Source organism: Peromyscus maniculatus, chromosome 20 (assembly GCF_049852395.1).
Source record: "Peromyscus maniculatus bairdii isolate BWxNUB_F1_BW_parent chromosome 20, HU_Pman_BW_mat_3.1, whole genome shotgun sequence".
NCBI classification, from domain to species: Eukaryota; Metazoa; Chordata; class Mammalia; order Rodentia; family Cricetidae; genus Peromyscus; species Peromyscus maniculatus.
The window spans coordinates 46,092,071-46,118,743 of record NC_134871.1 but is presented as its reverse complement, the minus strand read 5'-3'; the positions used below and the strand labels follow the sequence as shown (position 1 = coordinate 46,118,743).

The window sequence follows — 26,673 nt, the reverse complement described above, 5'->3', positions numbered from 1 at the left end:
ATTCTGTTTCAGGTAGTGAATAATGTCATGTTTGGCAAATCGGCAGTACAAACAGTGTTTCAAGTAAAGCACTAAATAAGTCAACAGATCAGTCTCTAACAATTGATCTTTTCTCTTTCACTGTTACACAAAGACTCGGGCCTTAGATCTACCCTGGGAGAAGAGGATACCTTCTAACTCTCTATTCATGACCATTAAGTAAAATGTTGTCAGCCTCAGGAACTGTTTGGTTCCTTGCCAGCAGTACTACCGAGTGAGAAAAGAACCTGCAGATTCAGAAACAGCATCAAAGGAAGCTTTGTAGCCAGGAGGCTATTCAGAAGACCCAGGCAGAAGAATTGTACAAATTCAAGGCTGGCCAGGGCTTCATCATGTCTGTTTGAAAAACAAAGGCTTTGTTTCTGTGGGGCTTAAACGCCCACAGGTACAATTGAGATTACATCAATTTTCCAACAATTTCCACATTTTAAAAAACATTACACTGTGGCAATGAATTGGAGGGCTGGAGAGATGGCTCAGCAGTAAATATTCTGTCTAATCTCCGCCGGCTCAAATTTGTGTGCACAGTGTGAAAATTATTTTGGGCGAATGATAGTTCTAGTTTTAAACAATCTTTCTTTGTCCCAGCCACCAACTCTGCCTCCTTTGTTTTACCAAGTTAGTTCCCTCCCCTCCCCTCCCCTCCCCTCCCTCCCCCTCCCTCTCTCTCTCTCTCCCTCCCTCTCTCCTCCTCTCCCCTTTCTCTCTCTCTTTTTAAAAACAGGGTCTCTCCATAGCCCTGGCTGTCCTGGAATTCCCTATGTAGACCAGGCTGGTCTCGAACTCATGGAGATCCTCCTGCCTCTGCCTCTCAAGTGCAGGGATTAAGCTCAGCTGTCGTGGCTTTTTTGAGACAGGGTCTTGCAATATATTTCATTGCTGGCCTGGAATTCGTAATCCTCTCGCCTCAGTTTCTCAAGCACTGGGATTACAGACCTGCCCCAAACACTCAGCTCAGGTGTTAGTTACTGAACCCGTGCTTTCCTAGCGACTTAGTTTATGAAAACGCGGTGGATTCTGCTAGCACCGGCAGGGGCGTGGCGAGCATCCCCGGGCCCCGCCCAGCCCGTGCGTAGGGGCGCCGTTCTCCGAGACCCTAAAGGAGCTCCGGAAGTGCGCGGCCACCGGCGCCGCGCGTGCGCAGCTGGGCTGTTCCGCCCCCAGTCGGCAGTCCGCTTGCCCCCAGAGCGCGGGCCCGGCCCGGTTGTAGGTGGGTGGCTGGTCCCGCGGGCTCGGCCACCGAGGTGAGGCTCCCGCGGTCCTGTCGCTCTGCAGGTGGGCACGGCCGGCCGGTCCGCAGGTGCGAGGGCGCCGAGTCGTGGGAAGCCCGCGCCGAGCCCAGGGACCCGGCGGGTCTCGGGCTGGCTGCCTCCGCTCCTGGCCCAGGGCGCTGATGATGCTGCGACACCTGGGAGGAGGAGGGATAGTGGAGGAGGAGGCAGCGGTCCCGGCCAGACGGGCCACCCAGCAGCGGGAGGACCGGTGGGAGGGACGAGCCGCTGGCGGCGACGCCGCCCTGGGAGGCATGGCTGTGAAGGACGATGGCCTTTAGGTTTGGCCCGGAGCTGACCCTCGCCGCCTGTTTTGTGTCCTCTCGCACCCGCAACCCCTGAGGCCTACCGGGATGAGTCCCACAGCCCTTTCCAGGCTCTCCCTCTAAGGCTGAGGCGGTGCTATGCGCCCATTCCTGGTGTCCTGGTGCATGGCTGGAAGTTCCAGCTTGCACCGTGCTTGGGGCAGTTCTCAGTTTGGATAGCAGCGCGGGACAGGTCACACGTTTGGCTCTCACGACTTCAGTACACCCCCGAAGGCCACTTCAGAAGCCAGGGCTGTGGTCTTCGTCTGACCATCCTGTCCACTGCCCCAGCTGAATGGGGCCAAGTTGGTCTGTTTTCTCTCCCTGAGAGTAAGTTGGGGAGGCCTCAGACCCGGGCTGCCTCCTACCTACCACGGATTCCAAGGTGGTTCAAGGCCCAGATGGCTGCCAAGTCCTGCTCCGGGGCTCTGGTGAGTTATTCTTTCTGCCTACTGCCCTGATCACAAGCTCTCTCCTCATAGTGACTGTGGGAAGAACCAGGATGCAGACTGCAACCTCTCATAGGGATAGTGCTCTGTGTTCAGTTGGTCTTTGCCTGGTCCCCCACTGGTCTCAGTTCTGCTACCCCGTCAGAACCCAAGAAGCCACACCCCTGGTGCACTCTCAGCCTATTGTCATTCCAGGGAGAGATGCCTCTGACCTTCCAGGATGTGGCTGTGTACTTCTCCAGGGCAGAAGGGCAGCAGCTGGGCCCCCAGGAGCGGGCGCTCTACCGGGATGTGATGTTGGAGAACTATGGGAACGTGGCCTCACTGGGTGAGAACCGCCCTGGAGTCCTGGCTCACACTGGGGAGTCTCGAAGGGACTTTGGGGCTGATTTGGCTCTTAGATTCCCAAAGAAAAGAGAATCCTGCTCTTGTCCCCAATTACCATTCTACCTAGTTCTAGGGACTATTTGTGTTGCCGATGACCTCACAGTGTCACCCTTTCCCCATCTAATAATAGAGTTCTTAGGCATTTAAACTCCCTTGCCCCTTGGTCTCCCTTGACCGGTGTGCCCATGCAGGCAGAATACTCTATCTGTTATGGAGGACCCAGCAGGCAGGGTCCCGCTCCATGCCCCCAGGGTGAAGCAGCTCACCCAGGGTCCTCATCCTTAACAGGATTTCCAGTCCCTAAGCCAGAGCTGATCTCCCAGCTGGAGCAAGAGGAGGAGCTGTGGGTCCTGGATCTCCTGGGGGCTGAAGAACCAGAAGTCTTAAGAAGTTGCCAGAGAGGTAAGCGTAAGCCAGAGGCTGGTCTCAGGAATGCCCCCCCCCCCCCAGTCCTGCCTTTGGCAGCTGGCGTGAGGGCTAGAAGTGAAGGCAGATATGGTGATGGTATACATTCCAGCCCTCTCTAAAGGAAGACAGTTCCTGTGTATGCACATGCTTGAAAGGTTTTCCATTGCTGGTCCATTTGCTTTGCCCTAAAGAAAAACCCAAGCAAAACCAAACCAAGACTATAGTTTCTGGTCGTAACATGTTTTGTTCTTTCACACACCTTCATGAACTTTTTTTGTAGAATATTCTTTCTCTTTGCATGCAAGCTACAGGTTCTGTATCATGCTCCTTTCTCCTTCATTGCTTCCTCTTCAACCCTCAATTTTGGTCAGCAATACTTCCTCGTTCTTTCTCTTTCTGGAGGCCAGGTCTTCTTGTGTTGCTCCAACACGTCTCAGACACCACGGATCAAGTCATCCCTCCTGGGGCCTCAGCCTCCGTAATAGCTGGGACTAAAAGTGCATGCCCCACCGCGTCTGGACCGATAGCATTCTTTATAATGTCTCTGGATCCCTCCCTCCCTCCCCCTTGCCTCAGCTTTCTCCTGTAACCCGGGCTGGCCTTGAGCTCTCTGTGTAGATGAGGACGGCCTTGAGCTGCTGATCCTCCTGCCTCTGCCCCTCCAGTGCTAGGATTACATTACAGGCGTGGGCAACCACACCAGGCCCTTTGGAGGTGTACTGTCGCGGTTCTGCTTTAGTGACCAGCTCTGTCTTCTGACTCCCCGCTGCTGCTGAGATTCTTTCTGTTTCCTGTGCTTTCTCTCTTGTTCCTCTCTGTCCTGCTCTGTCCCATGTACTGTGCCTCATTGTCAGAGAACATATAGTATTTCATCAGTCTCGGCCTCACACTTGCTGTTATTTTATCTTGTAACATCATTTCTGAGTGATTGACTCAGAAGGGCTCTTTTGAACAATATACCCCCGAATTTTTACACATTTGAAATTGGCTACATGAAGCCTTTTCTAAAATTGGGGACTTAGATCGTTGATTTGTAATTTTTCTTCTTAAAGCTGTCTACAGCTAGGCTTTTGAAAGTACAGCCTTAAATACAGTTCACATGTTTACACATACTACTGTTGTGTATGTCTGTGTTGGGGTATGCGTACTTTCGCTCAGGTAACTGCAGAGGTCGGAGACATTAGATCTGCAGAAGCTACAGGCATTGTAAGCTGTCAAGTGAGGGTACTGGGTACCAAACTCAGGTCCTCTGGAGAGCAGTATATGCTTTTGACTGATACATCTCTCTAGCTTGGTGTGTGTGTGTGTGTGTGTGTGTGTGTGTGTGTGTACGTACTATATATTGAACTAATGTATGTTAGGCAAGTGCCCTACTAATGAGCTATATTGTGATCCTTTTTTGTGTCTTTTTTTTAAGACAGGGTCTTAGTTGCTCTTGATGGCTTTGAACTCACTTTATAGTCTAGGCTGGCTTTGAGTTTGTGATCTAACCTCAGCCTCCTGAGTACCCAGGATTATAGGCCTGCACCATCAGGCTCAGATACATTTCATGAATTTTCTATAGGCTTTATTAGCATTTAGTTCAAAATACCTTTTTTTTTTTTTTAAACAATTCTTTGGCCCAATCAATATTTGGACATGTGTGAATTTCTAAGTAGTTGTTTTTTTCTAATTATCTTATTGTTGTTAACTTACTGTGTGATTCCACTGTGGTCAAGGAATATAAGTATGTATGGTTTTATTCTTATATTTGCTAGATGTCTTATGACTTCCAAGTCTCTTGGTAAGCATACTGTGTGTATATTAGTAACTTTTCTGTTGCTGTGATTGAATGCCCTGACAAAAAGCAACTTAGAAAAGAAAGGGGTTTATTTATTTTGGCTTGGAGTCCCAGAGGGGATAGAGGGCACCATGGAGGAAGAGTCCTAGCAGCAGGAGCGAGAGGCCAGTCAGGACACAGAGTGATCACATTTCATCTGCAAAAGGAGGTGGTGGGAAGAAACATGGATGGGGACAGGAAGTCCTTCAGCAAGGCTCCGTCTAAAGGTTCCATAACCTCCTTAAACTCCCAGAGTACCGCCAACTGGGGGCCAAGTATTCAAACACATTAGCCCGTGGGAGACATTTCTCACTGAAACCACAATATCCATGTTAAAAAAAAAAAAAAAGATGGTGTTATGGGTGTTCTGTAGTTACAGGATTGTACACATGTCATTTGATTTAAGGCTAATGGTGTGGTTCAGATCTTCCCTGTGCTTTTCCTGAGTTTTGTTGTTGTTGTTGTTGTCTGTTTGCTTGTTTAACTATTCTTTCAGTTGCTAAGAATATCCAAGGATGTGAAGTCGTCTTTCCCTTGGATTTATTCAGTGTCTGCGTGCGGGCTCTATTTTGAAGCTGTGTCATTGACTTGTTCTCATGTATGAGCTGCATTTTAGGTGATGCTAACATGGCAACTCCAGCCTCCTTGCTGTTTTTGTTAGGGTGGAGTGTCGTTTCCATCTGTCTAATTTCAGCAGTGTCTTTATATTTAAAGTGTCCGTCTTGCAGATAGCACACGGTTGGGTCCCATTTCCTGTCCATTTTGTCCTTTCATTGCTGTGTGCAGTCTGTTAATGTTTGTTCAGCTCTTTTCCTTGCTTCCACACCTTCCTCTCTCCTCCTCTGCTTTAGTGTGTTGGGAATGGAACCCAGGGACTTTGTCCTGCTAGGCAAGCCCTCTAGCATTGAGCTGCACCTCTAGCCGTAATGCAGTATTTAGTAGATATTAACTTTGTTGTTTGTTTTCTACTTTGATTTGAGACAGGGTCTCTCCATGTAGCCCTCGCTTTCCTGGAACCACTATGTAGACCAGGCTGGCCTTGAACTCACAGAGACCTGTGTCTGCTTCCCAAATTCACCACCGCACCCAACTTCTTGTTTTCGTTCTTGACACAGGGTGTCTTGCAGCCCAGGAGAGCTTTATGCTTATTATGTATTTGAATCTGGCCTTAACCTCTTGACCCTTCCGCCTACACCTCCCAAGTTATGGAATTAGCTACCATGCCTACATGTTTTGCACTTATTTCCTTTTTTGAACATTTTTTATTTCTCGGTTCCTTTTTCTTTTTATAACATCCTACCATCCTTTATTTTAGTTATATGCAATATATATGTGTACGTGTGTGTACATACACATACAACTTTAAATTTCATCATATAGTACTGTAATTTTAAACAGTTAACAGACGGTTGATGATTTACAGTGAGGTTGAGTCCTAATAAATACTGTAAATAGCAATGATCATACATTGAAAATGCATTTCTTATTCCTACTTTCTTGACATCCTGCCTTAATCACAGCACACTAGAGTTTAGTTGTTTAGCCTGACGGGGAGCTGTGACATGCTGCCACTGCTTGGGATAGCAAGAGATGGTCATACTGCATATTGATAGCCTAGAAATATCAAAATTCAAAATATGAAATAGATGTCTATTGCATACATACCACTTTTGCACCATTGTAAAGTTAAAAAAAGTCAGCAAGTGTGGTGGCACACATCTATGATCTCAGCTCATGGAAGGCAGAGGCAGGAGGACTATTAAGTTCCAGGCTAGTCTGGGCTATATGGCATGATCCTGTTTCAAAACAGACAGAAAAGATGAAAATGTATTCAGCCAAATCATGGTAAATTGCTGTAGTTGGGACCTGAAATGTTCCCCAAAGGGCCTGTGTTGAAAGTTAGAGTACCGCTGGGAGGTATTGGGAACCTTAGAAACTGGGACCTACGAAAGGTTGCCAGACCTCCTGATGAAGGAAATATTGAGACTCTGACCTCTTCTTCTTTCTTTTTGCTTTGTGGTTGTCTTGAGGTAAATAGGCCTCATCCACCCTGTCATGATGTACTGCCTGCAACAGGCTCTAAGCAGCAGGCCAAGTGACTGGACAGACCTCTAAAACTGAGTCTAGTATGGAATAAAACCAGACAGGATAGTGGACACCTGTAATTCTGGCACTTGGAAAGTAGAGGTAGAAGGAGCAGAAATTTAAGGTTAATCTCAGCTATGTGAGTTTGAGACCAGCTTGGACTCTAGGAGACCCTGTCTCAAACAAAAAGCACAGGCACAGGCCAGGTGGTGGTGGTGCACATCTTTAATCCCAGCACTCAGGAGGCAGAGCCAGGCGGATCTCTGTGAGTTCGAGGCCAGCCTGGTCTACAGAGTGAGTTCCAGGACAGGCACCAAAACTGCACAGAGAAACCTTGTCTCAAATACTTAAAAAAAAAAAAAGCCCAGCCACACTGAAAACTCAACACCCTCTGTGGCTCTCGGAGAACTGAGGCAGGACCAAGTGTGTGAAGTCAGGAATATCACCCGTAACTGACAGTTCTCTGGAGGCTCAGTGGGGACTACCTGAGTTGAAAACTCCATGGCAGGCCAGCGAGAGTCCTCGGTGAGGAAAGGCGCTCGCATGGAAGCCCGACAACCTGAGTTTAATCACGGGAACCCACTTACAGGGTGGAAGGAGAAAACCGCTCCCAAAAGTTGTCTGACCTCCATAGGACAGACACACATACAATAAATACACACATTTAAGGGGAAAAAAAACCAACACTGAAAAACAGAACCCAAAGAGACATTGGGAAAGAGGGAGCATTTTTCTGAGTTTCACCTCCAGAAGCTTTGTCAGGACCTCACAGTAAAAAACAGTAAAGGAAGGGAAACCATTCTGAAGTATGCTAGAGCATCCTGACCTAACAAAGAAAGTTTTCCCACTGACCTAAGGAAGGAGAATTCCGGCGCCCTCTAGCCAGTCTGTGTGTGGAGCTATCTGAAGCACCAGCTCACAGAAACTGAGCTCACCTGTGCTGTGGCCCTCTCCCCTCCCCTGGTCCTGAGCACATTGCTGAGACCTGCTCGATGTTGCTCTCTCACCAGCAACAGAAGTCGAAAGGCAAGGAAGTATTCTTCCTTCTTGTGAGACACACTCGTCTATAGGTCAGGTTGGCCTCTCTGGTAATCCCTGCTTCAGGCTCCTGACTGCTGGAATGTCAGGTGGGCACCACTCCACCTGGGTCAGCTGTATACAGGGTCAAAAAGCAATCTCAGAGATTTAAAAACACTTTGCACTGAGTTAGAATTCCACTCACGAACATGTGTGGAGTGCGATGGAAGCGGGACTTTGTATAGAAATGTATTAGCAAATGCGTATTCTCTTGTATAAGAGAAGAGAGGTTTGTATGGCTTGACAAGCTGAAGTAGCACTGAGTGGGCTGATGAACAGTTTAAGACAGAAACAGGAGTATGCCAGAAAGATCTCATGGCCTTGTCTCTCTGATCCATAGTTGTGTTTTTCTATGCAGTTTTCCTTGGAGGAGATCGGGGGCAGGCGGGTGGGGCTTACATTGGCTAGGCTGGGGTCCTTCCTCTGGTCCTGGGGTAGGCAGGCACACTGTCCTCCTGTGGTTTAGCTCTGTAGTAGGTAGCTTGATTGGCTGATGTAGGGGTGCTTTTGTTCCGTCGTCTCAGCCTTCTGTTCTCTGCTCAATTGACTGGATCCCTGCTCTAGAAACCATGTTAACTTGAACTTCACTGGTCCTTGTTTTGAAATTTACAAGGTCCCTAATGGATTCCTGTGAGACTTGATCTTCCCACGTGCTCTGTTGAGCCTTTCCCTTCTGTGTGAGGCCATGTGACCCCCTGAGGAATGGAAAAGGCCCTGCTGACCACCCCCCTTGGGTTATAAATAGATCTCCCTCAGATTTGAAGCTCTTTCCTGTTTTGCATTAAGGTCTTCGTTACTAATCCAGGGTACAGTTAGCAAAGATGATTATGTTACTAAGGCTTTGCCTGCAATGTTGTGTCGTCACATATGACCAGCCTACTTCAAAAAACTCTATGAAGCCAAGAATAGATGAACTTTGATGAACTTTGTATTAGGTAGTATTGGATTAGGTAGATATGGTTATATCCAGAACCAAGACTCTAGCAGCTTCATCTACCCATAAACAGGGACCAGAGCTTTTTCTCATCTGTAAAATATGGGAACTCAAGGCATGGGTTGGAAACCTCTAAAGACATAACCTGGGCAGCCAGTACTCTTGGAGCCTGAGAACAGCGCCTCTGATTGGGGACCACCCAGTGGCTGTTGGCTCCTTAGCTGTTAGTGACCCACCCTCTGGTGAGTACCACAAACTACAGAAATTCCCTTATGAGCAGTGAGGAGATGTAGCCTCCCAACAAAGGCATCAGGCGGGGACAGAAACCAGTGATCTTTCTTTATTTCCTGGACAGTGTACTGGATTATGGCTGTCAGTCTGGGCTGTCATCTTGACATCTCTGGTCCCCATGTGGTAAGGCCCAGGGGGGAAAAATGCCAGGAATAGGTATGAAAAGTGTTTATGTAGAGCTGGGCAGTGGTGGTGTCCACCTTTAATCCTGGCACTCGGGAGGCAGAGGCAGGCAGATTTCTGTGAGTTCGAGGCCAGCCTGGTCTACCAAGCAAGTTTCAGATCAGCCAGGGCTACACAGAAACCCTGTCTCAAAAAACCAAAAAAAAAAAAAAAAAAAAAAAAAAAAAAAAAAAAAAAGTATTTATATGGAAATCCCAACTTATTTTGAAGTCCAAAATAAGAAATCCTGTGGATATCAAACTCCCCTCCTAAAAGAAAAATAATGTATCATTGGAATTACTTGAGAGTCTCAAGGATCTTAGCAGCAAAATCATAGATGAAACAAGAAAAGCAAACTGCAGACAGGTATCACTTATGACCACAGATGGAACAATTCCCAAGAAAGCAATAGCAAATCAAGTTTAACTATGTACAAAAAGAACACCTGCATGGGAATATACCTTCCTTGGGTTCCCTTCTTGTTCTTGGGAGTTATTTCTAACTTTTCCATAATCTGTTAACAAAAAACAAAACCATGAAGCTTTCTTTTTCTTTCTTTCTTTTTTTTTTGGTTTTTCGAGACAGGGTTTCTCTGTGTAGCTTTGTGCCTTTCCTGGAACTCACTCTGTAGCCCAGGCTGGCCTCGAACTCACAGAGATTCGCCTGGCTCTGCCTCCCGAGTGCTGGGATTAAAGGCGTGCGCCACCACCGCCCGGCTCCATGAAGCTTTCTAAGATCAAGAATATAAGTTGTCACCAGCCATTCACTGAGAAGTCCTTGTTAATATATCAGACAAGGACATAAATTACATACAAGGTATCAAACTTGTTTACATGTGATATGATTACAGACAATCTGAACAAAAGGACTCCTGTAACTAAGTACAAAGCTTCGTGACACAGTGTATGTAAGTCAGCTGCTCTCTTTGCCCCTGAAATGAACAAGTGCCGGCTGGGGTGGGGGTGGGGGGTGGAGAACGACACTTTTGGTTTTGTTGACCGTTGTTGTTGCTGTTTCCTGTTTGGAGGAGAGGTTGACACATTCTCACTTCCTAGCCTTAGCTGGCCTGGAAGTCCGGTGTAGACCAGGCTGGCCTCCAATCCACACAGATCCCCCTGCCTCTGCTTCCTGAGTTCTATAATCAAAAGTGCGTGTCCTCATGCCAAATGCAGTTTAAATTAAAACAATATAAAGGTAGGCAAGATGGTTCAGCAGGTAAAGGCTTTGCTGCCAATCCTGAGGACCTGAGTATGCTCCCCAGGGCCTGTTTGGTAGAAGGAGAGAACCAAGTCTTGAAAATATGCCCCCCACCTTTCTCTTACCTTTCTTTTTCTTTTCTTCTTCTTTTTTGTTTAGCCAGGGTCTCACTATGGAGGACTGGCTGTCCTGAAACTATATCAGGCTGGCTTCAAACTCACAAAGACCTTCCCTGCCTCCTAAGTGCTAAGATTAAAGGCATGCACCACTGTGCCCAGCCCCTCCATCTTTTAAAAGAGAAAAAATGTTAAATTATGTAAGCACTCCAAAGGTGAAATTCTTAGCACATTCAAAATGTACTCACCTAATACATTCAAAATCTAAGTGGAAAAATACCAAACCCTGTTAAAAATACACCAGAAGAGGAAATAAATGAAGAAAGAGTCCATGTTTATATATAAAAGAATGTTGTCAAGGTATTAATTTTTCCAACTTGATCTATAGATTCAGTACAATCCAAATAAAAATATCAGCAGGTTATGTTATTTGGTGGCCATCAACAAACATTTCAGTATTTATATAGCAAAGTAGCTTGCTTTTGAAGCAAGAAAACTGAACTCATACTACCTGATTTCAAGACTTAACTATAAAGCTTAATTACCAAGGCAGTGGGGTATTGGCAAAGATAAATGAAATGACCCACAATCATTGGAACAGCATAGACAATGCAGGTATAAAGGACTACATAAATACCAACCGACCTTTGATAAGGGAACAGGTTCACAATGGAGAAAGAATATACTAGATGTCTTCGTGCCAATTAAAAAAAAGATAAAAAACCAAGTCTTGGTTTGCTCATACTTATTTTGCTGCTATAACTAACTGCTTAGCCAAAGCATTATTTTATCACTGTTTTGGAGGCTGAAAGTCTCAGGTAGATCATCTCAGTAATGATGATAACCTCACTTTGTCCTGACATGGTAGGTGGAGAAATCTGCCCCCTCCAAGTCCTCTCTCTCTCTCTCTCTCTCTCTCTCTCTCTCTCTTTTGGTTTTTTGAGACAGGGTTTCTCTGTAGCTTTGGAGCCTGTCCTGGACTAGCTCTGTAGACCAGGCTGGTCTCGAACTCACAGAGATCCACCTGCCTTTGCCTCCCGAGTGCTGGGATTACAGGTGTGCGCCTTTTTTTTTTTTTTTTTTTAAGGCAGAATCTTTCTATATAGCCCTGGCTTTCCTGGAACTCTATGTAGACCAAGTTGGCCTTTCAGAGATTTGCCTGTCTCTGCCTCCCAAGTGCTGGGATTAAAGGTGTTTGCCACCACTTCCCAGCTGAAGATCTTACTTTTATGTTTATGGGTATTTTATTGCATGTCTGTCTGTTCATCACATTCATGCAATACCCTCAGAGGCCAGAAGAGGGCCCTGGGTCCTCTGGAACTGGAGTTACAAATGGTTGTTAGGCACCACTTGGGTACTGGGAACCTAGCCCAGGCCCTCTGGTAGCATAGTCAGTGCTCTTAACCACTGAGCCATCTCTCCAGACCCTTTGTGACATTCTTTTTTAATGTTTTAAAACTTATTTTATATACCAGTCACTGTTTCCCTTCCCTCCTCTTCCCCCATTCCTTCCCCCTATCTTTTTTCGGCTCCCCCATCCACTCCTCAGAAAGGGTAAGGCTTCCCATGGGAGTCAACAAAGTGTGGCATATCAAGTTAAGGTAGGACTAAGCTCCTTCCTCGCTGCATCAAGACTGAGCAAGGCATCTTACCATAGGAAATAGGTTCCAAAAAGCCAGCTCATCCGTTAGGGTCAGATCCTGCCCCCGCTGCTAGGAGCTCTACAAATAGACCAAGCTACACAACTGTCATCACACGCAGAGGGCCTAGGTCGGTCCTATTCAGGCTCCCTGACTGTTCTCGAGTCCGTGAGCTCCCACAGCTCAAGTCGGCTGTCTCTGGGTTCTCCATGATCATGATCTTGACCCCCCTGGCTCATACAATTTCTCCTCCCTCTCTTCATAAGACCCTCGGCAGGCAAAGCTGTATAACCAAGATTGATAGACACATCTGTTGTCCTAATACTTGGAAAGCAGAGGCCGGAGAATCAGGACTTAAGACTCATTCTGGGCCGCGTAGCAAGTCGAGGCTAGCATGAATAACATGGGATTTTTTTGTTCGTTCGTTTTTGATATTTTTGAGGCAGGGCCTCTCCTTGCTATCCTGGAACTCGCCCTGTAGACCAGGCTAGCCTGGAACCCAGAGATAACGCCTGCCTCTGCCTCCTGAGTGCTGGATTAAAGGTGTGCACCGCCACAGCATGTTGCCTGGCAACATGAGATCTTATTATATCAACCCCGTTCCGTCAAAGTAAAACAAGTAGGGACAGGAAAACAACGATTGCTAGGGAGAAGTGAGAGGGCTGAGGTGACTGGGTGGAGCATAGACGTCACAGCATCAAAACCCTGCATGGTGCTGCCGTGGGGAATCCACGCCATTGCCCTGCCAAAACCCATCTGATGTACAGCATCAAGACTGAACCCTGGGCCAGCAGGATGGCCCAGTGGAAAAAGTACTGGACACACAAACCTGGCGACCTGAGTTTGATACCCAGAACCCCTGGAAGGACGGAAGGAGAGGACCAGCTCCTAAGGGTTGTCCTGATCCTCATCTGTTTACCATGGCACGTGTTCCCACCCATACACATCACACGCACACACACAAAAAACATTTTTAAAAGGCTGAACAGACCTAGGGGGACCCAGAATGCTCAACACTATGTGGGGTTCAGGGCTATGGCAGAGACATGGATGGGAGCTGAGGCAACACAAAAGGATTCAAACATGATAAAGCCTTTGCTAGTGGCTTAATCTAGGTTTTCAAATTAGCCAGTTTAGCGGGGGTGGAGGGGTGGCACACACCTTTAATCCCAGCACTCGGGAAGCAGGGCCAGGCAGACCTCTGTGAGTTCGAGGCCAGCCTGGTCTACAGTTAGCCAGCTAGAGATGGAATAGGGCTGGGGAAATTGGCTTCCGTGCCAGGACTTTGAGGGAACAGTTGCAGAATTCAGACCATGCTATGGTTTGGTCCAAGTGCCCCTCAAAGTTCCCTGTGTTAAAGGCTTGGAAAGCCCGTAAGTCACTGGGGACATGTCCTCAAAAGGGACCATGATACACAGCCGGTTCTCTCTGATTTGTGGTTCGCAAGTACTTCCTTCCCCGCTGCCATCTGGTGGCCTTGACCTGAGGCCACCTTGAGCAATGCAGTTCCCCATCTTGGGCTAGAACCTTCAGGATCATGAGTTAGGTTTTCCCTTTATAAGTTATTTACATATAGGAATAAAACAGTCACGAATACAGGCAGCCAAAGAAGTCTTATACTGGTATGGAATTCACGTCAAGTGGCCTAGTGTGGTGGCACAGACCTTTAATCCCCGAGTTCAGGAGGTAAGAGACAGGAGGATCTCTGTGTTGAGGCTCTAGCTAGGCTGCATAGTGAGACCCTGTCTCACAAAAAAAAGGGGGGGGGCAAGTTCTGGGGAGGCAGCTTTCTTTGCAAAACCGAGGGCCTGAGTCGGATCCCTAGACACGTTGGAAAGGCAGACGTCTATTTGTAGTCTTGGTGCGGGGAGGTAGAGATGAGCAGATCCTAGGGCTTCTCGGCCCCACCGGTCCAGCCTGTCACCAAGTTGCAGGCCACTGAGGGGCCCTGTCTCAGCAAACAAGGGGGTCAGCTTCTAAAGGAAGCTACCCGAAGGGGCCCTCTAGCTTACACACACACATGCGTGTGCATGAACGTGCACACAAGGGAAACCGGAGGCAGTGGCAGCAGGCAGGGTTGGGTGTCTCCCCTCTTGGCCACCAGGTTTGCAGATGTGTGTGACACTGTATTGGTTACTGTGACAGAATACCTGGTGAGCAAATCGAGGAAGGACGTGTGGTTGCTCACAGTCTGAGGAGGTGCAGTCTGCCCTGGTGAGGAGGGCAAGGTCAGGTCGCAGGAGTCAGGCAGCTGGTCACACTGTGCCCATAAGAAGCAGAGAGAAGCCCACTGGTGGTGGCGCACGCCTTTAATCCCAGCACTCGGGAGGCAGGGGCAGGCGGATCTCTGTGAGTTCAAGGCCAGCCTGGGCTACAGAGTGAGTTCCAGGACAGCCAGGGCTACACAGAGAAACCCTGTTTCAAAAAAGAAACATGGGGGAAGAGTGTGCTGGTGCCCCATTCACTCTTTTGTATTAAACCCACCAGATGTTGCTGTCCACATTCAGGATGGGTATTCCCTCAGATAAACCTCCTCTTTGGAAACAGCCTCATAGATACTCAGACATCTGTCTTTTAGGTTAATTTTTTTTTTCTTTTGGATTTTTTGAGACAGGGTTTCTCTGTGTAGCCCTGGCTGTTCTGGAACTCACTCTGTAGCCCAGGCTGACTTCAGACTCAGAGATCTGCCTGGCTCCGCCTCCCATGTGCTAGGATTAAAGGCGTGCGCTACCACCCAGCTCTTTTGGATGATTTTTTTTTTTCCGAGACAGGGTTTCTCTGTAGCTTTGCGCCTTTCCTGGGACTCACTTGGTAGCCCAGGCTGGCCTCGAACTCACAGAGATCCGCCTGCCTCTCACAGAGATCCGCCTGCCTCTGCCTCCCGAGTGCTGGGATTAAAGGCGTGTGCCCCACCACCGCCCGGCTTTGGATGATTTTTAAGTTAACCATTAAAATATCACAAACTTGGACTGAAAAGGTGACTCAGCAGTTAAGAATACTTGTTGCAGTTCTTCTAGCCTAATTGTGGGTATTAACTGTGATAGTCAAGAAAAGATTTTCCAATTTGAAATTCTGCTACAAAATGCTTTAAAAAATAATAAAATGATAATTTTTTTTTTCTTCCCTGAGACAGGGTTTCTCTGTGTAGCTTTATGGCTTTCCTGGAACTCACTTGGTAGCCCAGGCTGGCCTCGAATTCACAGAGATCCACCTGCCTCTGCCTCCCGAGTGCTGGGATTAAAGGCGTGCGCCGACGCCACCCAGCATAAAATGATAATTTTATGTGGGAAAAAAAAAGAGATAATCCCAGCACTTGAGAGACAGAGCCAGGCGGATCTCTGTGAGTTCGAGGCCAGCCTGGGCTACCAAGTGAGTCCCAGAAAAGGCGCAAATCTACACAGAGAAACCCTGTCTCGAAAACCAAAAAAAAAAAAGAGAGAGAGAGAGAGAGAGTTCAGTTCCCAGCAACCATGTCAGGTGGCTCTCAGCTATCAGTAACTCCAGCTCCAGGGGACCTCATGCCTCTGGTCTCCTCAGGCAGCTGCACTCATGTGCATTTACCCACACTTAGAAACATGTCTATACGTGCATGATATTTCTTTCATAAAAAGATCTTTTCATTGAAGAAAAGATATCATAAACTTACACCTCATCATTGTATGTATTGTGGTAGGGTACCCACCATAGCACGTGGTACACACGTTGAAAGACAGTGTTGTAGAGTGGATTTTGTTCTTCCACCTTTACATAAGTTCCAGAGATGGAACACAGGTCATCAGACACACACACACACACACACACACACACACACACACACACACACACACACCCCGCCCTTAGGGAGAGGTCTCCATGTAAATCAGACTAACTCACTGTGTAGCTGAGGCTGATCCCGAGCTCCTGCTTTTTCTTGTCTTCCTCCCAAGTGCTATGAATTCAGGCATGTACCAGCACATCAACTATAACATATCCTTTAATGTTTTATTTATTTTTGTATTGCTGTGTTGGGATTAAATCCAGGAATTCATTTATACTGGGCAAGTGCCACATTACTGAGTTACAGCCCGAGCCCATATCTTCTGTTTTTATCTACATGTTAAATTTCACTCAGTATTTTAGGATAATGAGCCTTTTCCCAAACTGAATGGTGTACGTGTGTGTGTTGCATGTGTGTGAGTATGTGAATGTGCATGCCCATGGGCGTGCATGTGGAAGCCAGAGAATATTGTTAGGAGTCTTCCTCTGTCGCTGCCTGAACTGGGAAGCTTGCCATTTTCACTCTGAAGATCCTCCCAGCTCACCCCCATCCTCCTGTGTGAGGATTACAGGCATTTATAGTCACGGATGGTAATTTAAATGGATGTTAGGGATTTCTTGTTTGTTTATTTCAAGACAGGGTTTCTCTGTGTAACAACTCTGGCTGTCCTGGAACTCACTTTGTAGAGCAGGCTGGCCTCAAACTTATGGAGATCTGCCTGCCTCTGTCTCTAGAATGCTGAGATTAAAGGCATACGCCACCACTGCCTGGCATGGATGTTAACAGATTTAAATAACCTCAGTTCTTCATGCTTCCAAGTGCGCTTACCCACTGAGCCATTTCCCTGGCTCCTGCAGATAATTTTTTGTTTGTTTGTTTTTTGAGACAGTGTGTCTGTGTGTAGCCGTGGCTGTCCTTGAACGTGTAGACCAGGCTGGTCTCGAACTCGGGTCCACCTGCCTCTTTCCCAAGGGTTGGAATTAAAGGCATGTATGTCACCCCTGCCTGACACAAAGAACATTTTTAATGTAAGCTTAAGTGATATTTATATATTTTAAAATTTATTTTTATTTTATGTGTGTATATGTCTGTGTGAGGGTGTCAGATCCTTTGGAACTGGAGTTACAGACCGTTGTGAGCTACCATGTGGGTACTGGGGATGAACCCGGGTCTTTTGGAAGCTAGTGCTCTTAACCCCTGAGCCATCTCTCATTATCTGCTAACAAATTATTAGTTATCAGTGCCAAGTTACTTAGTATCACTTACTTATGGGGCCTGAGAGTCTGTATTACTTACTTTTCTATTGATGTGATAAAATACCATGATCCAGGTATATATATAGGTGTTTTGTCAGCATGTCCATCTGCATACCAGAAGAGGTTATCAGATACCATGGACTACAGTTATAAATGGTTGTGAACTGCCATATTGGTGCTGGAATTGAACTTAGGACCTCTTGAAGAGTACCTGGTGCTCTTAACCACTGAACTATCTTGTAGCTAGAGTTTTCCTGCCTTGCCCACAATCAGGACAAATCTCTGTCACCCGCCAGTCCCACAGCCGCTCAGACCCAACCAAGTAAACACAGAGACTTATATTGCTTACAAACTGTATGGCTGTGGCAGGCTTCTTGCTAACTGTTCTTATAGCTTAAATGAATCCATTTCCACAAATCTATACCTTGCCACATGGCTTGTGGCTTACTGGCATCTTCACATGCCACTTGTCATGGTGGTGGCTGGCAGTGACTCCTTCTGCCTTCCTGTTCTTTCTTTTTCCTCTCCGTTAGTCCCACCTATACCTCCTGCCTAGACACTGGCCAATCAGTGTTTTATTTATTGACCAATCAGAGCAACAGATTTGACATACAGACCATCCCACAGCACTATCTCTCTAGCCCCTGGTCTCCTTCTTCTAGCCAAGTTGTCCTGAGAACGGCTTTCAGTAGTTCTTACAGCTTACGTATGCTTGCAGGAGAGGCCTAGTGTATTTGGTCATTTTTCAGGGACTTTCTGAAGCCTTTGTGTAAATGGATGGTTCTCTCCTACCCACCAATTCCCAAATAACCACTCAGAGGCTTAATATTACTTATGAATGAATGCTTGGCTAGTAGCTCAGGCTTATTACTAACTAGCATTCTCATCTTGCTTCCTCTGCATCTGATTAGCGACTTCTGACTCTTCTCTTCTCTTCCCAGCATTCTTAGTTTGGTTGTCCCACCTATACTTCCTGCCTGGCTACTGGCCAATCAGCGTTTTATTAAACCAGTTCAAGTAACAAATCTTTACAGTGCACAAGAGGACTATCCCACTGCACTGTTGAGTGGTTTACTTCCTGATCCTACGAAGCTTCCATACTAAGAGAGACTGCTTCACCGCTTTTCTTTTTTTAGTTTCTCGAGACGGGGTTTTTCTGTGTAGCTTTGGTGCCTGTCCTGGATCTCACTCTGTAAACCAGGCTGGCCTCGAACTCACAGAGATCCACCTGCCTCTGCCTCTTGAGTGCTGGGATTAAAGGCGTGCGCCACCACTGCGAGGCATGTTTCACCTCTTTAGAGCATCCTGCATTATGAGCTTCACTCCGAGAAGGTTTATTTCTGAGAACATTGCTGCACAACAGCTGACAAAAAGCACAGCTCTGGCTTTTACAGGTTTGACGTGTAGCACCTTCTCTAACAAATTTCAAAAGTAGGTTTGCAGTTGGAGTACTCCTTGCTTTCCCAGAGGGCCCAGGTTCGATTCCTAGCACCCACATGGTGGTTCCCAACCATCTCTAACTCCAGTTCCAAGGGATCTGTTGCATTCTGACCTCTGGGCCTCAGGCACTCATGTGAAACATACACATAAATGCAGATAAAAACATTCAAAAATATAAAATCTAAAGAAATTTGTTGAATAGATTTGGGGGGTTTTTATATGATTATCACATACATGTGCCTGTTCAGTTTTCTCCAACCTCACCACATCTTAGGTATCCAGAACATGGATTTTTTTCCATTAACCTTTCAGCCTTACAAGCTTCTAGAAGAGTGAGGTTGTTGTAGATGGTTAGACCCACCTTAGGTGGAGAATCCCAGAGCGGTATTTAGCTCTCATGTCTAATTACTTGCTTCCTAAAAGATGACATCATACAGCCCTTAATTTGGAGAAGGTTAAGTTGTGTGTGTTCCCTTTGTTGCATCCTATTTACCACAGCTGTGAGATTGGGGAGTCCTGGGCATTTGCAGAGCTGTGGTTGCTTCTGTGTGAAGCATGGAGCTGGGGTTGCTTTGGTGAAAAGGGATGCTGCATTAATGATGGTTTTTCTGATGGGTTAGGCCTCATGGCAGCTAGTAGGTGTCTGCGCCCCTTGGGTAGATCCTCAGTAATGTCACTTCAAAGGGAAATCATTATTCTCTTTGCAGTAATGAGTTTGGTGACCACGTTGAGTGTGGCTATCCCAGTGCATTATGAACTCTAATTGGTAGCCACACTCTGAATTCTTTTTCTTTTCTTTTTTTTTTTTTGATTATTTATTTATTTGTATTTTATATACATTGGTGTTCTGCCTGCATATATGTCTGTGTGCAGGTGTCAGATCCCCTGGAACAGGCATTACAGACAGTTATGAGCTGCCGTGTGGGTGCTGGAACTTGAACCCAGGTCCTCTGGAAGGGCAGCCAGCACTCCCAACCACTGAGCCATCTCTCCAGCCCCCACACCTTGAATTCTTTGGCACGGATAAACATCTATTTACACTCAAGATATGACACTGACATCAAAGATGATAATTCCACTTGTCTAAGGAATCATGAGTTTATTGGGGGTTACTTACGTGAGTATGGATGAGGGGTTATGGACAGGAGCTTGCCCAATGGGCAGCTACAACACCAAAATGTCTCCCCCTCTGCAATTGCCAGAGATTCATCAGCCTCTCAGTTGTGAATAGGATGAAATAAAGGGACTAAACACACCTTAAACTTCTTCAAACTAAGGGCTTCATGATGTCAATCTTTATGTCAAATAATTTCACCTGGAGAAAAAATTATTAATATCTTAGAAAATAGGGAAATACTAATATTTTTTAAAGATGTATTTTATGTGTGTATTCTGTCTGTATGTGTGGATATTCACCATTGCATGCCTGAAGGCCTGCAATCAGAGGCCGGAAGAGGGCATCAGATACCCCAGAACTGGAGTTCCAGGTGGTTGTGAGCTACCATGTGTCTGGCTTATTTTACTAAACACAATGATTTCTAGTTCCATCCATTTTCCTTTACAGCTAGATTAAATTCCATTGTGTATATGTACCACATTTTCTTTATCCGTTTATTTGTTGGATCTTGTCTGGTTTCATTTCCAGCCTTTGAGACTACTGTGACAAGAGTATATGATCAAGAGTGGGATGACCGGGTTTCTGGTGCGTCAGCTTTTGATGGGTTTGTTGTTTGGTTTTTTGAAACAGTCTATTTAGCACTGGCTGTCCTAGAACTTGCTCTGTATACCAGGTTGGCCTCAAACTCGCAGAGATCTTTAGTATTTCTGAGGAGGCTCTGTACTGATTTCCATACTGAATTTATCTCCCCACCAGCAGTATTTAAGGGTTGCTCTTTTTCCGAATTCTCACCAGCATTAGTTACTTATTCTCCTGATGATAGCCATTCTAGAGTGAGGTGGAATTTCAAAGCACATTCAGTTTACATTTCACTGTTGACCGAGAAACCTGAACATCTTTTCAAATATTAGTCATTTACTTTTGTTTATATTGTATTTTGTTTTGAGACAGAGTTTCGTGTTGCTCAGTTTGGCATGAAAATCATGTAGCTGAGAATAACCTTGATCTCCTGTCCTTTTTTAACTGCTATGATAACAGGTCTGACCAACAAACCTGATACCATTTCTATTTATTCTAAGAACTGTCTAGTTCATTAACTCATTTAATATGAGGATGGTTTCAGGGGTTTTATTGTTTAATTTTTGCAATTTTTTTTTTTTTTTTTGAGCTGAGGATTGAACCCAGGGCCTGTGCTTGCTAGGCAAGCGCTCTACCACTGAGCTAAATCCCCAACCCCTTAATTTTTGCAATTTTGTATGTATTCTAGATACTAAACTGATGTCTGGTGTATAGTGTGATAGATTTTTTTCTCCCATCCTGTAAGCTCTGTTTTGTTGCTGTTCGTTTGTTTGCTTGCATTTGAGGCTTCTTTAGGAGCCGTGATTGAAATGTCGTTTGTCTTTCCTCATATAATGTAAGTTGTCTTAGTTAGGAGGACAACTCCGGCTTCCATCTGACAGATAGCAATGAGTGATGGAGGTCATGGGCATCTTTAGTGAGGAAAGGGTCTGGATCACACTCCAATTGCACCATCCCAGGGGTATACATCAGTACCTGGAGTGTTCAGGTGGCCAACACATGAACTCACACTCATACTTGTTTATGACTGGCTTTGCGGTTGTTCCCCAAAAACGAGAGGATTCCAATGCTTCGGCTTTCCTTCTAGGTACTTCCTAAGTAACCCAGCCCTGTTTTTGTCTCCCGCCATCAGTCATTACCATTGAAGTTGTCATCATTGTCCAAAGTGATGCTCTAGTTGCAATACCCAGGACTGGCCACCTGGGCCCATGGTACAGTCCAGAAAGCAGTACTGCTTTTTAAAATTATTGTTTTCAGAAGATATCTTGTAGGCCTGGGGGGTTCGGCTCACCAGGGAAAGCACATGTTGGCCAGCCTGAGGACCCGGGTTTGCGCCACAGGGCCCACATGATCGAAGGAGGAAATTAGATTGTCATAAGTTGTCTTCTTGACCTACACACACAGTAAATAGATGTTAAAAATTATTTTGGGGGCCTGGAGCTCTTGCCGAGGACCCAAGTTCAGTTCTGAGCACCCACTTCAGGTGGCTCACAACCACCAGTCACTCCATTTCCAGGGAATCTGGCACCCTCTCCTGACCATTCAGGACACCAAGCACAAAGGCGATGCGTGTGTCCATGCAGGGAAAAGACACAACAGATACATAAATAAATGAGAAATCATTAGGGTGACCTTTTTATCTGAGCATAGTGATGTGTGCATATAATCTCGTCCTCAGGAGGCTGAGGCAGGAGGAGTGCCAGAGCTTGAGACTCCCAGGAAATCTCAAACACACCAAAAAGTGTTTTTTCTTACTGCTGCAGTCCTCTTTGCTTTGTTTATCTCTTTTTAAGGTTTGGCATTTATTTGATGTTGGTGAGTTGCAGGGATGGGGCGGATTGTGCCACAGTGTGTGTGTTAAGTGAGACAGTTCGCTGGAGTCGGTTATTTCCTTCCGATATGTAGGCTTCAGGGACCAGATTTAAACTTTCAGACGTGGCAGCAAGTACCTTTACCTACTAAGCCGTCTGGGGGCCCTCCTTTGATTTTGAGGTACAGTGTCTTGTGGGCTTAAACATGCTTGATAGCCAAGAATAACCTTGAATTACTGTCCTCCTGCCTGTATCTCCCAAATGCTGAGGTTCCATAAGTACCACTGCATTCAATTCTCAGTCTTGACTCAGTAATTAAAACTTTTCCTTAGAGAAATTGCCAAGCCCAGATGGCTTCACCAATTTACACTAAACATTTAAGGAAGAAATAGCACATCCATGTGGGTTTTTTTTTTTTTTCCAGCAAAAGTTGGTTTATTCTGTATATCAAATTTTGGAACTTATTCATTTTTATGATATATCATAGACTTTCCTTTAATTATGTGCTGTTCCATTACTATATAGAAAGGTATTTTGTTATATGAGAAGAGGTGGGTTTAGACAGTAGTCTGGCTTTTGAACTTATATCCTTTCTCATCTCTCTGCAGTTATGAAAATTATGTCAGTGACTGCCATGCTCATTCATTTGACAAACATTCACATAAGATAAATTCTTTTTTTTTTTTTGTTTTTATTTTTCGAGACAGGGTTTCTCTTTGTAGCTTTGGTGCCTGTCCTGGATCTCGCTCTGTAGACCAGGCTGGCCTTGAACTCACAGAGATCCACCTGGCTCTGCCTCCTGAGTGCTGGGATTAAAGGCGTGCACCACCACCGCCCAGCTTGGTCTTATATTTATTGAATGAATTGATTCGCTAATTTCACACTGGAGTTTGTTTGGTGACTAGTGAATGTTACAGTCTTCATTCTGCTTGTTGGCCATCTTTATTTCTGGATTCTGTCACATTTTTCTACTGAATGGTCTGACTTTTGCATAATAGCTTTATTTTTATTTATTTATTTGAGACAGGGTCCTATGTAGCCCTGGCTGTCCTGAAACTCACTATGTAGACCAGCCTGGCCTTAAACTCACAGAGTTCCACCTGCCTCTGCCTCCAAAGTGCCAGGATTAAAGGTGTGTGTCTTCACTCTTGGGGCATAATAGCTTATGGGAACATCAAACAGATTGTGACTTCTGCTGACAAAGGATTACCTCTAGTAATTTATTTGTGGTTTTTGTTTAACAGATTCTGAGATTGAGGCTGAGAAGGAGCTATCCATTTTAAACCAGAAATGTTCTGAAGAAGTAAAAACACCAGAATTAACATCACAGAAATTCCCAAGGGCTAAGTCACAAACACCTGAATCCCAGGAAGCTTGGGACCATGAAGGTCAGGGAGAAGGAAACCAAGGAAGTTCTACTCAGAGTTTGAAGAGAGTCGCTAGAGAGGACTCTCCCGTATGTAGGGAGCAGCTTCCAGAAAATGCCCAGGTTCCTGCATTTGACAGACACTTGAATCCAAGCCAAAGTGTTGTTACAATTCAAAGAGATAAAACAGGGCAGAGAGTCTTTAAATGTGACATATGCAATAAAACATTTAAATATAATTCAGACCTAAGTCGGCATCGCCGGAGTCACACTGGGGAAAAGCCTTATGAGTGTGGTCCATGTGGGCGGGCCTTTACTCACAGCTCAAATCTTATTCTTCACCAGCGAATTCACACTGGGAACAAACCATTTAAGTGTGAGGAATGTGGGAAAACTTTCGGGCTCAATTCCTATCTCCGTCTGCATCAGAGAATTCATACTGGAGAAAAGCCTTTTGGGTGTAATGAATGTGGGAAGGCCTTCAGTAGAAGTTCAAGTCTTATTCAGCATCGTATAATACACACAGGAGAGAAACCTTACAAGTGTAATGAATGTGGGAAAGCCTTCAGCCAGAGTCCTCAGTTAACTCAGCACCAGAGGATTCACACGGGAGAGAAGCCCCACGGATGCAGTTGGTGCGGGAAGGCCTTCAGTCGAAATGCAAGCCTTATTCAGCACCAGAGGATTCACACAGGAGAGAAGCCCCACAAGTGCAGCCAGTGTGGGAAAGCCTTCAGTCAGAGCTCCAGCCTCTTTCTTCACCACAGGGTTCACACTGGGGAGAAGCCCTATGTGTGCAGTGAGTGTGGAAGAGCCTTTGGCTTCAATTCCCACCTCACTGAGCATGTGAGGATTCACACTGGGGAGAAGCCCTACGTGTGCAGTGAGTGTGGCAAAGCCTTCAGCCGCAGCTCCACGCTCATGCAGCACCGCAGAGTCCACACTGGGGAGAAGCCCTATCAGTGCACTGAGTGTGGGAAAGCCTTCATCCAGAGTTCCCAGCTCACCCTGCACCAGCGTGTTCACACTGGAGAGAAGCCTTATGAGTGTGGGCTCTGCGGGAAGGCCTTCAGCCGGAGATCAGCCCTCACTCAGCATCAGCGGATTCACCTGGGAGAGAGCCCGCAGGGGTTTGAGTGTGGCCCGGATTTTGTGTATGACTCGAGCCACCTGTCCACTGGAGAGAGACGTGGCAGGGCCTTCAGCCACAGCGCAAAACTTGTTCTCCAGTGGACAATTAGAAGTGGTGAAAAGTCCCAGGGATGTCATGAGTGTGGGAAAACTTTCAGCACCTCCTCACAACCCGTGGACTACCAGAAAATTCAAGCTGGGGAGAAACCCTGTAAATGCCCAGAATGTGGTAAAGCTGGTAGTGGAGTGTCCTCCCATACTCAACACCATGTAACTCGTGTTGGAGAGAAACCACAACTGAATGATGGATCTGAGAGATACTTAATTCACATCAAAAAGATTCTTCAAGAAAGACATTTTTAATGTGATAAATGTGGAAAACAATTTAGAAACTTTGTTTTATATTAGGTAGAATGGCATAATGAAAATGAGAGAAACTATGACTAGCAGACTTGCATGTTAGGAGGCTGGAGCCCATGTGGCTACTGTCTCCATCCTCCCACTCCCCATGCCCAGGGTCTTGACTGACTCAGTACAGCAGGCCACCTTAGCATCAGGTCAAGTTCAGGTTTTTATCAGAGGGCTGAGTCTCAACACTAAAGAGCAGTTGATGGAAAGTTTCAGGGTATGACAAACCTCTTCATTGGTGATTGTAAAAGAGAAACCCAGAGATCTGGGGAATTGGGTTTGTCACCTTTGAAGATATTAATGATGCTAAGGACAAGATTTGGCCATGAATGGCAAGTATGTGGATGGTCTGGGGACCGAGGTGGCTCTGCCAGTGGCTGGGCTAAATAAAGGTTCTCGAGGTGTAGAGGAGACTGAAGCTTTCGGGGGGAAGGCATCCACTGTGAGGCAAGGAGTGGGGGGCTGCAGAGATATCAACACAGAGTAACAGCTATGGTGCCAGAGCGCAGGGCCAGTCCGACAGTGATAAGGACGGCTATGAAGAGTAAGACTGCTGGAGATTTTTCTGGTGGCTGTAATTTAAAGATGCTTCAATCTCCACTGAATAGTCACGTCAGTGAACAAGTCTTGTATTTCCGTTGTGTTCTCTTCCTGCCAACAGAGCCCGACTGCTGCTGGCCCCCAGGTATCCTCATCACTAGACTTTTTCTTGTTTTGTTTTGTTTCTTTAATGTTTTCTAAGCACTTGAGCCACAGAGACAGGCAGATCTCTGAGTTTTGAGATTTCAGACCAGCCAGTTACATAGATCCTGTCTCAAAAAAAGAAAAAAAGTTCTGAAAAGCATTTCAGATTTTACTTTTTGTTTTTACTATGACTTCTGTTTTTGTTTTTTTCCTAAAAGATTGTCAGCACTCTTGTGTGTATTGTTTTTTACTGTTTTTTTTTTTTGGGGGGGGGCGGGATGAGGGGGTTTGTTGTATTGCCTTTTTTCACTATCTACTGGGGTCATCCAGTGAGGTTGGGTGCCTTCACTCAGTTCTCTGAGAGCAAATGGACTCTGAATCTACTATTTTTTTGGAAGTTGAGCAAGCTGTGGTTTTCTCCAACTCCATATACTATTTCTCAGTGAAGCATGGGTGGACAGCAGTGGGCAGCAGGCCTGCCTGAGTCCAGCCTGCACACCCACCATGCTGTGTGCCCCAGTGTCAGTCAGTACAGACAGCGGGAGAGTCTTGATGATGTTTATTTATATTGTACTTTTTTACTGGAAGATGTATGAATAAGCCATGGATGTTGTATTTGCAATGGCTGAGGAGTTCTTATACCTGGTTTCCTTCGGTTTTATGGAGCCAATTAAAAGACTGAAATCTCTCCATCTTTAGGGACGCGGTGTGAGTCAATACGGAGCTTGCCTCGTATGTACAAAACCCTTGATTTGATGCCAGCACTAACAACTGGGCATTTTGGTACACACCTTTCCTTTCAGCACTCCAGATACGGAAGCAGAAGGATAAGTTCATAGCAAATTTGAGACCAACCTAGGCTATATGAGACCCCATTGTAGGTTTCCGGAAGTTTTCCTGTGTCCCGCCCAGTCTGCAGCCACTCAGACCCAAATAAACTCACA

The 26,673-nt window shown here is 46.0% G+C and overlaps 1 protein-coding gene across 1 annotated transcript; it reads left to right on the top strand.

Annotated features, from left to right (window-relative positions):
• Positions 1–1,700: 1,700 nt before the first annotated feature.
• Znf251 (zinc finger protein 251) lies at positions 1,701–26,421 on the top strand. Its single transcript, XM_042265345.2, has 4 exons — positions 1,701–2,046; positions 2,260–2,392; positions 2,740–2,853; positions 23,385–26,421. Exons 1-4 carry the CDS (start codon positions 2,017–2,019, stop codon positions 24,998–25,000), a joined length of 1,893 nt encoding a protein of 630 aa, XP_042121279.1. The 5' UTR covers positions 1,701–2,016; the 3' UTR covers positions 25,001–26,421.
• The last annotated feature ends 252 nt before the right edge of the window (positions 26,422–26,673 follow it).

What these genes read in the sequence shown, in the direction of transcription:
- Znf251 (XM_042265345.2), top strand. Translation starts at nt 2,017, where the DNA reads ATGGCTGCCAAGTCCTGCTCCGGGGCTCTG. An exon ending in AGTCCTGCTCCGGGGCTCTG is followed by an intron (nt 2,047 to 2,259) that starts GTGAGTTATTCT and finishes TTGTCATTCCAG; the next exon opens with GGAGAGATGCCTCTGACCTT. An exon ending in TGGGAACGTGGCCTCACTGG is followed by an intron (nt 2,393 to 2,739) that starts GTGAGAACCGCC and finishes CATCCTTAACAG; the next exon opens with GATTTCCAGTCCCTAAGCCA.